This window comes from Pteronotus mesoamericanus, unplaced genomic scaffold (assembly GCF_021234165.1).
Source record: "Pteronotus mesoamericanus isolate MK-2021 breed Mesoamerican mustached bat unplaced genomic scaffold, CSHL_Meso_final scaffold_582, whole genome shotgun sequence".
Classification (NCBI taxonomy): Eukaryota; Metazoa; Chordata; class Mammalia; order Chiroptera; family Mormoopidae; genus Pteronotus; species Pteronotus mesoamericanus.
The window spans coordinates 1603398-1615546 of NW_026555323.1; the positions used below are offsets into that span (position 1 = coordinate 1603398).

The 12149-nt window shown below is 47.8% G+C and overlaps 1 protein-coding gene across 2 annotated transcripts in view; it reads left to right on the forward strand.

The window, feature by feature from the left end:
- The first annotated feature begins 7729 nt into the window (after positions 1 to 7729).
- Positions 7730 to 12149, forward strand: part of GABRB3 (gamma-aminobutyric acid type A receptor subunit beta3) — a 156780-nt gene continuing 152360 nt past the window's right edge. For both annotated transcript variants that reach the window (XR_008528126.1, XM_054561983.1), the window contains exons 1-3: positions 7730 to 7838; positions 7967 to 8058; positions 8275 to 8342. Coding sequence is in view for 1 of the 2 variants with exons in the window: in XM_054561983.1 (XP_054417958.1) it covers positions 7759 to 7838; positions 7967 to 8058; positions 8275 to 8342 (240 nt within the window). In the remaining variant the exon portion in view is untranslated. The remainder of the gene's footprint in view (positions 7839 to 7966; positions 8059 to 8274; positions 8343 to 12149) is intronic.

Here is a 12149-nt window from a genome sequence, read left to right on the forward strand (position 1 = left end):
GGAAGAAAAACCAATACAATTTATATCAGTTTTTATAAAAGCAAAAATGGGATTTCAAGACAATGAGCTGCTACCATCAAACTCCTAGCAGACAATGTTTGCTGTAGAGGCATTAGACAAGGCATATCATTTTTTGTTTGTTTGTTTTACTTAGGGTATATGGAGAGGAGAGAATGATTTGTTGTTCTGCTTATTGATGCATTCATTCATTCTTGTATGTGCCCTGGCCAGGAATCGAACCTGTAACCTTGGCCTATCAGGAAGGTGCTCTAACCAACTGAGCTACCCAGCCAGGGCTGACATGTCATTAGTAATATTCAATATAATAAATAAGTCTCATTTATGACACCTTGGGTCCAAAACCTCTGTTTCCATTTTGACACCTCAGCATGCTAAAATTTTATGTGTAGTTAAATAATATTCTACAGCAAGCACAAAATAAATAAAATTTTTAAATAAATGTAAATAAAATAGCTTACCACTTACAGGAGCTCCCTGGAAAGAAAAGAGGAGAGAATGGAAATGCAAGAAATATAACCAGAAAAAAAACTGTTGAACACAGCAGTAATTCTCAACCAATATTGCCTTTAGCATTAATAATAATGCAAATCATGTTGCTATGTGAGACACAAATTAAAATAAAGGCTGTAAACAATTATGATTTTATTTCAGGAATGCAAGAATGATTTAATACTGGGGAATTTATTAATGGAACTAAGGGTTAAACATGGCGGATTAAATATAGTCATTTATCTTTCCTCTTTTTTTAAATATATATATTTTTTTATTTTAAGAGCAAGGGGAGGGAGAAAGAGAGGGAGAGAAACATCATTGTGTGGTTGCCTCCCACACGCCCCCTACTGGGACCTGGCCCACAACCCAGGCATGTGCCCTGACTGGGAATTGAACCAGTGACCCTTTGGTTTGCAGGCTGGCACTCAATCCACTGGGCCACACCAGCCAGAGCTATCTTTCCTCTTTACTGTCTTCTTTTACTAGATGAAGTGGAAGAAAAATGGAGTAAATATAATCTTTAAGATGGAGTAAATATAGTATTTACTATTATTCCTGATTTTTTTTAAATTGTCACCAGAGGATATGTTTTTATTGAGACAGAAAACATCAATGTGGGAGAGAAACATTGATTGGTTGCCTCCTGCACGTACCCCACTAGGGATTGAACTGCAGACCTAGGCATCTGCCCTAACCAGGATCGAGAGCACAACTTTTTGGTGTAGGGGACAACACTCCACTGAGCAGCCTGGCCAGGGCTCCTGATTATTTTTAAAACAAATGTAAAAAGACAGAGAAAGCTGGAGAGAAAACTGCAGGAGGGTCCAGGGAGCTTTCTGGGTTTTCTTTTTGGCTCCTCAGACCGCATATCACAGAAGTCAAGATTTAGGAAATGCAGCACATCCAGGAGAAAAACGGAACCCCAAGAAGACTCTGTCCTCTCCCGTCAGGGACCCAGAAAGAGCAGCATAGCAAGACAGGACATTTTTAGACAATGACATCTTTGCTTCAGCCAAAGACCATTGGAAAGAGCTGTGGCCCCGCCCACTACTTCCATCGAAGGTTGAGTATCTAGACTCACACGTGGTCCGGCTATGAAAGGAACCCAATGTCTCTGCAGAGGGTGGGGGGGGGGGGTTGGTGTCAAAGAACGCTGAGTGGGACAACAGGACTTTCATCCCTAGCAGATGTTAACCACGGCTCCCTGGACACCACAGTGTCATTGGGGACAATGTGGGTGGCTTGGACTTCCTTCCGCCAGCTATAATGAGGCCCCTCCACTCCCCATTTGGTGGTCCCAGAAGACCCTTAGTGGAGAAGATCTACAAGGATCAACGAGGCCAACACGTGGCCGCGGCAGTGAAGGTCACATGAAGGTCACAGGAGTGAGACACCTGTCCCCCTCTTTCCCGTGATGAGCATACCCCCTTTTCTGTACCTGAGTCCCATGGATGGAGGCTGGATGAAACCCAAGATTTCAGTGAGAGCCGATGTTTGTAACATGGTAGACAAAAGTGTCCAGGTCTCTGTAGACAATAACTCGAATGAACAGCGATGTCGTTTGAGTGATCAGACTTGAGATTTTTAAAGCAGCCGTTAGAGAAAGGCTTCAGGGAGAGCTATGAACACACCGGAAATGCATGGCGAGAATAGTCTCAGCCGAGACGCAGAAGGCAGAGGAATAAGCAGAAATTTTAGACTGAAAACTACAATAAATGGAATCAAAGACGCGATGGAAGAGCTTAACAGCAGAGCAGAAAAGAGAGAGGAAAGAAGCAGTGACTTGAAGAGAGAAATGAATCAGAACAACAGAGAGAAAATGAAAACCATAGAATGAAAGAAAAAATGAAGAACACAGCCTTGGGGACATTTGGAACTCTAAGGACAGATCCAGCATTTCCACGGGCATCCAACCTGTAGCTCACGGGTCGCATGTGACCCAGGATGGCTATGAATGTGATCCGACACAAAATCACAAATTTCCTTAAAACATTATGAGATGTGTTTGGGATTATATGTTGCAATGTATTTATTATGTGGCCCAGAGATGCCAAAAGGTGGGACACCCCTGGATTTAGACTATCAGAGTCCCAAATGGACAAGAAAATGGCCCTAAAAAGCATTAAAAAAAATTATGGCTAAAATTTCCACAAGTTTGGTGAAACATATGAACTGGCAGACTCCTGAATCTGAGCAAATTCCAAATAGGATAAATAAATCCATGGAAGTATACATAAAGAAATCCATGTAAAGATACATCATAATCAAATTTCAAACGTATCAAAACCATGTGGGGTTTTTTTTTTTTTCATATTTTTTAACCTGTGGTTTTAATTGATACTTTTTGTTGAGTTGCAGGCCTACTTTGAGGTTCAGCAATTACAACTGTATCAATTTCTTATTTTTATGTCCTTAAATATTTAAAAGATTCTTAATAGTACCTATGCCTCTCATTGCATCCCAATTATCTTAGTGGGAATTTGACGTCTTTTCCAACGTCCTGTTACACAAGCAGGCTAGGAAGACGATTCGTATGGAGAAATTAATGGTGCTTTTGAAAAGGATGATTTTTTTCTCTTTTCTTTTATTTATTTTGCTCTTCCATTACAGTTTTCATTCAATATTATTCTGTATTAGTTTCAGGTGTATAACATAGTGCTTAGAAAATCATATACTTTACACAGTGTTTCCCCTGCTATTTCTAGTACCCCCCTGACACCATATATAGTTATGATATTATTGACTATATTCCCTGTGCCGTACTTTACATTCCCATGACTATTTTGTAGCTACCAATCCATACTTCTCAATCTCTTTACCAATCCAGCCAACCTCCAAACCCCCTCCCTTCTGGTAACCGTCACTCTGCTCTGTGTCTATGAGTCTGTTTCAGTTGTATTTGTTCATTTCTGTCCTTTAGATTCTACATATAAGTGAAATCGTATGGTATTTGTCTTTCTCTGTCTGATTTTTTTCACTTAGCGTAATACCCTCTAGGTCCATCCACGCTGTCCCCAATGTAGGATTGCCTTCTTCTGGTGGCTGAGTAATATATCATTGTATATACGCACCACTTCTTCTTTATCCAATGCTCTATCAATGAGCACTTGGGTTGCTTCCATATCTTGGCTGTTGTAAATAATGCTGCCCCCTATGTGCATTAAAATTAGTGGATTGGATTTCTTCGGATATATTGCCAGCAGTGGGATTGCTGGTTCATAAGGCAGTTCCATTTTTAATTTTTGGGGGAAGCTCCACACTGTTTGCCACAGTGGCTACGCCAGCCTGTCCAACAACAGATGAATGGACAAATTGGGGGAGCGTTATACAACAGAACCTCACTCAGCACTAAAAAAGAAACAAGCAATCAATCTGCTGCAACAGGCATAGAATGTCAGAAACGTTATACTAAAGGAAAGAAGCCAGACATAAACGAAACTATAAAGCAGAATTCCACTTAGAGGCAATGTGAGAACAGGCGAGAAGTCTGTAATGACGGAACCGAGGTCCCTGCTTGTCTGCAACCGAGAATGGCAAGTAGGTGAAAGGGCTGACGGGGCACGTGACGAGCGATGAAATGTACACGGGTTTATACGTTTATCAAGACTCATCTAATTATACATTGAACATTTTACTTCATGTGTTACATGTCAACTTGGCTGTGATTCTTAAAGAGCTTTAAAACATAGTGTCAGAAGCTTTCATGCTGTGTAAAAAAATACGTTGATTCTCTATGAGTGCAACTGTGAACACAACACCGTTTGGCAGAAGGCATTGGTTTGGTCCAAATGGTCAGACATGGGCTGGTTAAAGCGATCACATGACATGCCTTGTCTACCTGGTTCCACCTACCAAAGGGTTCCTGACTATTATTCCAACCTGTTTTTTTAAAAAGACTTTATTTATTTTTAGAGATGAGGAAGGGAGGGAGAAAGAGAGGGAAACATCAATGTGTGGTTGCCTCTCGTGCGCCCCCTACTGGGGACGTGGCCTGCAACCCAGGCTTGTGCCCTGACTGGGAATCGAACCCATGACCCTTGGATTCACAGGCCAGCATTCAATCCACTGAGGCACACCAGCCAGGCCGATCAAACTAACCTGTTTAAAACCACTTTCCTATGAACAAAATGGCGTTCATCTCTGTTTTCTTCTGACATGAAAATTTACCCATTGTGGGACTCAGTGATTTTTTTTTTCCTTCAGTAGAAAATACACGTAGGTAAGAGCTGAGTTACTAATTTCCTGCTGATTCTGTTAATATAGTGGCATCATCTAGTCAAGGCATGGACTTAGTTTTGGCTTTCAGAATCCTGGCAAGAGAGTGGAAGGAGGGGGGTACTTGGGGTTCGGGGTTCATCAAAACCTCCAAGTTGGGGGTCCACGCAGGAGGGTGCTGAGGTGAGGTGAGGGGATACTGCACATCCAGCCTTTGTAGCTCACGTTGGGGCAAGCGAGGCAGCGACCACGATGGGCCTTCTGTCCCCTTATATCTTGCTTACACCTGTGTGCAAGCACCAGAGCGCTTCTCTTTGATTTTTGTCTTCCTGTTATAAGAAGATGGCATTTTTGGTGACACTTTGTATTGATTTGCCAGTCAGCTGATGACTTCACCTGGCTTTCCCAGAAAACATATCTCGAGGCAAAATTTAAATGCTACTGCATTACGAGGGTAGCGCCAGTGGAAACAGGAGTGTGGAGGAAGGCAAGAGAGGTTTGGAAGACGAGGACACCGGAGGTACAGCTGCATCTCAGGACATCGCTCAGGGGCAGTAACAGGAGAATCAAAACCAACCCCCACCTTCCATTCGTTAAACGCCCACGTCATAGGTGGCTAATCTCCCACAATTTCAGATTGCACGTATGTGGGTACCAAGCAGCTGCTGTAGCATCCCGGACCCCAGGGTCAACTGAGAGGCTTGAAGGTATGAGGGAGGGACAGGTAGCAGGGACACGTGGCGAGGGTGTGGGTTGCTCCCACGGAAAACCGATCAGCGCTTTCATGGAGCTGCGTGCTGAACCAGCCACCGGCATAACATCTAGAGCCACGACCTGGCCGGGTGTCTCAGTTGGGTAGAGCATCCTCCCATGCAGCCCAAAGCTGTGGGTTCGATCCCTGGTCAGGGCACATGCCTAGGCTGTGGGATTGCATGGGAGGAAACTGATGGATGTTTCTCTTTAACATCAATGTCTCCCCCTTCCCTCCCTCCCTCCAATAAAAAAGAAAGACATATTCTTGGGTGAGGATTTAAAAAAAAAATATATATATATATAAGGCCAAAAGCCTCAGGCTGGTTGAAGCCTAGATCTGAGGCGGTACACGGTTGGATAGTAATAGCATTTGCAATGTGGTTTTCCAAGTTCTATTCTCATCGTTCACTTCATACAGCTGTGACTCCCAGCAGAGTGGTTCCCTGAAAGAGGCACATACGAGTAGAAGAAATAGACAGAAACGTGAATTTTGGGGGGGAAAGTATGAGAACCCAGGTCTTGTTTTCCTGGTAATTCCACCGTGCACAACAGGGCACAGAATACAGAGTAGCTGTAAATAGACTTTTCCAGAAAACGATCAGAGAGCTATTTTTGTCTCTTAGCCTATCAACCTCTCAGTTCCTGCGGTCACATTTTCTGTTCCAAAAATCAAACTGATGATTCTAAAAGGCAGCGATATTTAAAATTAATGCCCCGAAACACGCCGGCTTGAGAATAAGGGGCTAGATTTAGACCTTTAGCCACACAAAGTCTGGACAATAGAAAAGAAGTCAATACAGGGAAGGAATTATCTATTATTAACCATTCATTAAGGACTGGAATGGACCAAGGAAGCCCATTGAGCACAAAGTGGACCCGATTTGTCGGTGGGGTTCGGTTGACCACACGCCCGGTTGTGTAACCATTTCCTTCACTAGGAAAAGTCTGAGGAACAAGGAAACTTTCCTGAGACTCAGTGACTAAAGAAAAATAGAACTCACGGCCACGGGGGAGGAGACACCCTTAGGTACACAGAGGTGGCTCCCAGGACGGAGTGGGCTGTGGTGGACATCGGCCTGTTTGTTGGCCAAGGAAGGGGACAGGAGTCTTCTAATGAGACCCAACGGACGGAGGCCGGTCCCCGAGAAAACGAGGTTCCGAGCCTTAAGGACCACGGACAGCTCCAGGCTGCCGCAGAGCGGACGCGTCCTGTTCCCGACGCTGGAAGGAGGCAGCCCCGGGTCTCCACGTCTGATCGGGACCCCAGCTAACCGATAACACAGTGCACATCCTCGGGACTTGCTTTGCCATTCATATAAATGTATATATGTGAGGCCGGGGGGGCGGCGGTGATCATAGGAAATGTTCGGTGTGATGGTGAGAGAAACCGATTTTTAAAATGGTGTTACAGTGCATAAATAATTAATCGGGCCGCCATGCTAGGGGCTGGATGATGGGTCAGGCGGGAAAGCCCGTGGGTGGGGGCAGGGGCGGGGATCCCCGCTTCGGCGCTGAATTCTCCGTGGCTGGGGGGGCGGGGAGCGCGGATGCCACCCAGGTTAGGTCGGAGGAGCAGCGCCATGTGCTCCGGGCTCCCGGTTCTCCTGCTGCCCATCTGGCTCTGCTGGACCCTGGGGACCTACGGCTCTGAGCCCCACAGGTGAGGCAGGGGCTTCCCCGGGGCCCCGCAGCCTCGTTCCGGACGCCGCAGCGCGCAGCGCCGCGGACAGAGGCACCCACTCTGCTGCACCTCTGGGCCGTCGCTGCGCCGCAGCTGGGCGGGGGTCGCCGTGCGCGGGTCGGGCCCGGGGAGGGGGTGGGGAAAGCGGATCGCGTTTCCCTCGCCGCGGCTGCCCGCGTCGCCTGGTCGCGGGGAGCCCGAGGAGCTGGCATCGCGGCCGACTCCGGGCCCTGCCGCGCGCCGCGCAGCCGCGGCTCCTCCGGCCGTTTCGGCTGGGCTCCAGGTCCCGCTCCGCAGCCCCTGGGGCAGGAGGGAGCGCCGAGGGCCCCGGCCACGCGCCGCGGCGACCGGAGCGCGGGGAGGGCCGGGCGCGCGGGGCAGCCGGCTCCGCCTCGGGCTCGCCCGGCCCCCTCCCCTCCCCCCGCTCCTGCGCCCGCGCTCCTCCCTCCCCGCGCCTCCCGCCTCCCTCCCCTCCCCCTCCGCCCTCCTCCGCTCGGGGCCAGCGCGGCGGCGGCGGCGGCAGCAGGAGCAGCCCCGGCTGCGGGTCGCGACGGCGGCGGGGCGCCCCCTCCCCCGTGCCGGGGCGCGGCGGAGGGATGTGGGGCTTTGCGGGAGGAAGGCTTTTCGGCTTCTTCTCGGCCCCGGTGCTGGTGGCGGTGGTGTGCTGCGCCCAGAGGTAGGGTGGCGGTGGGTTGCCGGGAAGCGGGCCGGGCGGCAGGCAGGGCGCGCGGGGGTGCGCGCGGGGCGCCGGCGCTCGAGCCGCCGCCTGACCTCTCTCTCCGCGCCCCTCTCCCCCTCCCCCAGCGTGAACGATCCCGGGAACATGTCCTTTGTGAAGGAGACGGTGGACAAGCTGTTGAAAGGCTATGACATTCGCCTGAGACCCGACTTCGGGGGTAAGTGGGGTGTGCGCGGTCGCTGCGGGAAGCGCGAACCCCGGCACTGGCGGCCTGGGTGGAGGAGGGAGGCGGGGTCCGCTTCCGCCGAGCTGCGGCGAGTGGGGTGGGGGGCCCTTCTCCTACGCCCCCCTCCTCGGAGAACCCCCGCATCCTCAGAGCCACCCGCACCCCGTGCCTGAGCCTGACTGACCACCGTGTCGTGCGCTTCCGCAGGTCCCCCGGTCTGCGTGGGTATGAACATTGACATCGCCAGCATAGACATGGTTTCCGAAGTCAACATGGTGAGTGCCCGCCCTCCCCAGGGCTGCCCACGAGCCCCTGCCCCGCTGTCTGGGCCCACGGCGTCCACGGTAGTGGGCCAGAGGCCTTCTCCGCCGGGCCGAGCTTCCCGGCCGCAGAGGGAGCGGCGCGCCGGGACGCCGGCCTCCTGCTCGCGCGGCTCCCTCCACCCGCCCGGCGCGCGGGGGGCGTCGTGGGCGTCGCGGCCCTGCGGAGGGCGCACCCTTCCTGCGGAAGGAAGGGGTCCTGGGCTGGCCTAGCGCTCGGCTGGCACCGCCGCCTGGGGTTGCCGGACCCACATGCGCGCTGTCACCCGTCCCCTGGCCGCCCGAGAGCGAGTGGCGAGTGCCGGCCGCATCCTTAGCAACAGGCGCTGGGGAACCGGGAGGCGGGCGAGCGGTGGGGGTGGGTCGGACTCTAGGTGAGAGGTCGCTCAGGTTCCTTTGTTGTCTTTTGGGAAGAGAGGCTGGGAGCTGGAGAGGACGAGGGTGGTGGTCTGTGCATTCCGGGGGGCCTCGGGTCCGTTTCCTGGGGCTCGGTGGCCTTGCGGACGCCGGGCATCTGGGCGCTAAGACCCGGAGCCCCGCTCCGCGGGGCGCAGCCGAGGTGCCGGCGGGCCGGCGGCTCTGAGAACCCACGGCCAAGGCCCGTGAACCTGCCTCTTGAGGGCTCTCAGTTGCGGATGAGGCTTGATGTTCTGAGCTGCGGAGAGCGGAGGGCCCCGTCCCAAGAGGAGAAGGGGGCGACAAGACTTGCGCTCAGCACAGCGGGGAACACGGTGAAAAGCGACCCCTTTCCCTTGGTTCATTGGACTGAAATACCCTGCGACTTGGAAACAGGTTTCATTTTCTGTTGAGTGGACACTGTAGAAATGGTTAAAAAAAAAAACAACAACCGAGCGTTTGGAAATCATACATGTTTGGACGAAATCATTTGGCAACTTTTCTTTCGAACGTATGTTGAGATGGTAGTGAGACCTGGTTTGAGACAGACGCGGCAGGCGTCGGGTTCGGTGGACCGCGGTCACGTGGGCGAAGGAACTTGTTTCCAATGCGAGGCCCCAGGTGCTCCCTGGGAGGTAGGCGATCCCGCTGCGCTGGAGAGGCATCTTGCATTTGAAACTGACGCTTCAGATCATTTTGAAGCAGGTCTTTTGTAGACAGCCTCTCGAGAAACAGTGCGATGAATCATAAAAATGCAGACATTTACAAATATGCTAAAACTAGTATTTAAATAATGTGTTTAGGAAGATAGATTTTAAAACATGTACGACTGTGGATTTTGTAGGAAGAAATCTGTAACCGCACCAAACGATTTTTTAATCAATTTTTCACTCTGAATCTAAGTATTTTTAATTTATAATGTGTGATTTTAAAAGACTGCCTTTCTTTCACTTAGGATATTTATATAAAAGGCATTATAATAATAAAAGTGTTAGAAAGAGACAGAAGGAATGTGAGTTTACATGCATTACATTAACATTAACATTATATATAGTTTAGTTTCTTGTAATTTTGTAAAGATAATTCTGTCCAAAAGGCATATTTTGTGATCTTAAAAAAAACAAGTTATAGATTTAAGATCTACTCTGTAATCTATGATTTTCTTAATGGGGGACTTCACTTTCTCTTAAAGAAGACAATTTTTTATGGAAACTAACTGAATATTTAGTGGGTTATTGTGTCAAAATTATTTTATTGAATGTCCAATGAGAGGAAATATACTGATGTGGTGCTTTAAGAACTCTATACAACATTGTGTTGTTTCAGACTATTGAACATTTCCTTTGACTTAATTTTTAAACTTAGTTACCTGCTGGTTCTGGCATCATGTATGGATACCCAGTAGCTTTGAAAGGTTCATCAATAGTTGTTTAATTCATGGATTATGATTTAGGTGGCTCAATTTTCTCTGGCCCTAATAGTAGACAAATTGAAGATACGAGCCATTAGGTTAAATAAGTTCTCATTTAGGTGCATGTTCCAAAGCCAATAATTATGCATAACACATATACGAGTGTACTACTCTATACACTTTTTTTTTTTTTGCATTCCCATGATGGTAATTTCTGTGGCTCTCGAAACATAAATGTATTGTAAACCAAAAAATGGAGACTGTTAGGGTTGGAGGTCAAAGGTCATTGGTCAGATGTGACTGTCATTTGACATACCTCCCACAATTGGATTGGCTGACGCCACAAGCTAGGAAAACTGGATTTTCCTTAACATATTTGCTCCTGATCATAGCTATGCTCTTTGACGTATTATGATAATTTTTATTATACTTTATAGGGAAAGACCAGAGAATATGTGAGCAAATGATTAGAGTCATCACTTCATCATCTTGAATAAAAACAATAAATTCTATTTATGAGCTCTCTTAATCACCTTTCTAGTCCCACAAAAAAAAAAAGAGCAAATGTTCTTAGGTTACGAAACTCAAGGAATGGTCTGGCTTTGAGGGCGTTGCAGCTATTAGAGGAGATATGTCAGGAAAAGTAGGATGTGGTGAGTCTCCTTAGAAGAGCAAAAGAAAGGACCTCCTGGAAGAGAGAAGGGGGGGGAGGGGCACAGGAAGGGATATTGACTGAGGTTACTCCTGACAGGAAAACCTTCGTGGAAGAAATTATACTTCAGCGGGGTGCATGGGAGGCGCAGGTGGAGGTGGCTGGTTTAGGATAGAGAAGAAAACAGCACAGATGTGGCTGAATGGGTAGGAAATAGTGAAGGGGGTTCAAAAGATGAAATTGAAGGATAGGACCAACCCCTGTTTCCCTAGAACCTTCTCTGCTACGCCAAGGATTGCAGATGCTAATTTTTAAGAACTAAGGAACCTGTACTTTTTTTTTTAACGTGACTGACAGGGTTAGAGATGTGGTGTAAGATGAGTATTTTGGCCAAAATGTGAGTTTAGGTAGAAGAGTAAGGATGCGGTGGGGAGGGGTTAGAAGAGATACATCTACGAAGAAATGAAGGATGAGGGATCGTGGAAGATCCTTCCTTGAAATTTGCTTTTCAGCTTTTCCTTCTATATATTTTCAAAAACCTATGTTTAGTGAAATAAATACGTATTCACTAATGTTTGAAATAAGCATGTCTATCTCAAGGTGGGACACGTATGTGCTGTTCAGGAGCTTTGTGACTCTAAGCAGGAATAATGGATATTGCTAATAGGAATATTGTCACTTTTTAAGCAATTGTAAAGCACAATATTTTAAAAAATATTCAATTTTTTTTAGAGAGAGGGGCAGGGAGGGAGCAAGAGAGGGAAAGAAACATCGATGAGCTGTCTGTGTGTGCCTCAACCAGGGACTGAATCTGCAACCCAGACATGTGCCCTGACCAGGAATCGAACCAGCAACCTTTCTCTTTGCGGGACAACACCCAACCCTTTGAACGTGTAAAGCACAGTCTTTATTTGCTGGTAGTACCTACAGGTAATGCTTCCAAAGAATGCCTCCAATTGCAAATGAACAAACAAATAAATACACTATGCATCTACATGTAGGTATCATCACACATTTTGGTGTTTTGTAGAAGTGATCTAAGAATGGATTTCAGTATTTCAATTTTAATATTTGCATTGTGCTTTGTTTCATGAATAATGGAGCTAGTCTGCATTTTTGTTTTTTCTAATCTTTCAAATTTTGTCATGATCCCCCCCTCTTTTTTTAACTAATTGATCTGGCAACAGTCAAAGACCTTTTTTTTTTTTTTAACAGAATTTCCCATGTTTTTCTGAGCCCTTGTTTTCAGATTTCAGATAATCTCTTCAAATTATGCATGGTGAAGTAATTATTGAGATCATGG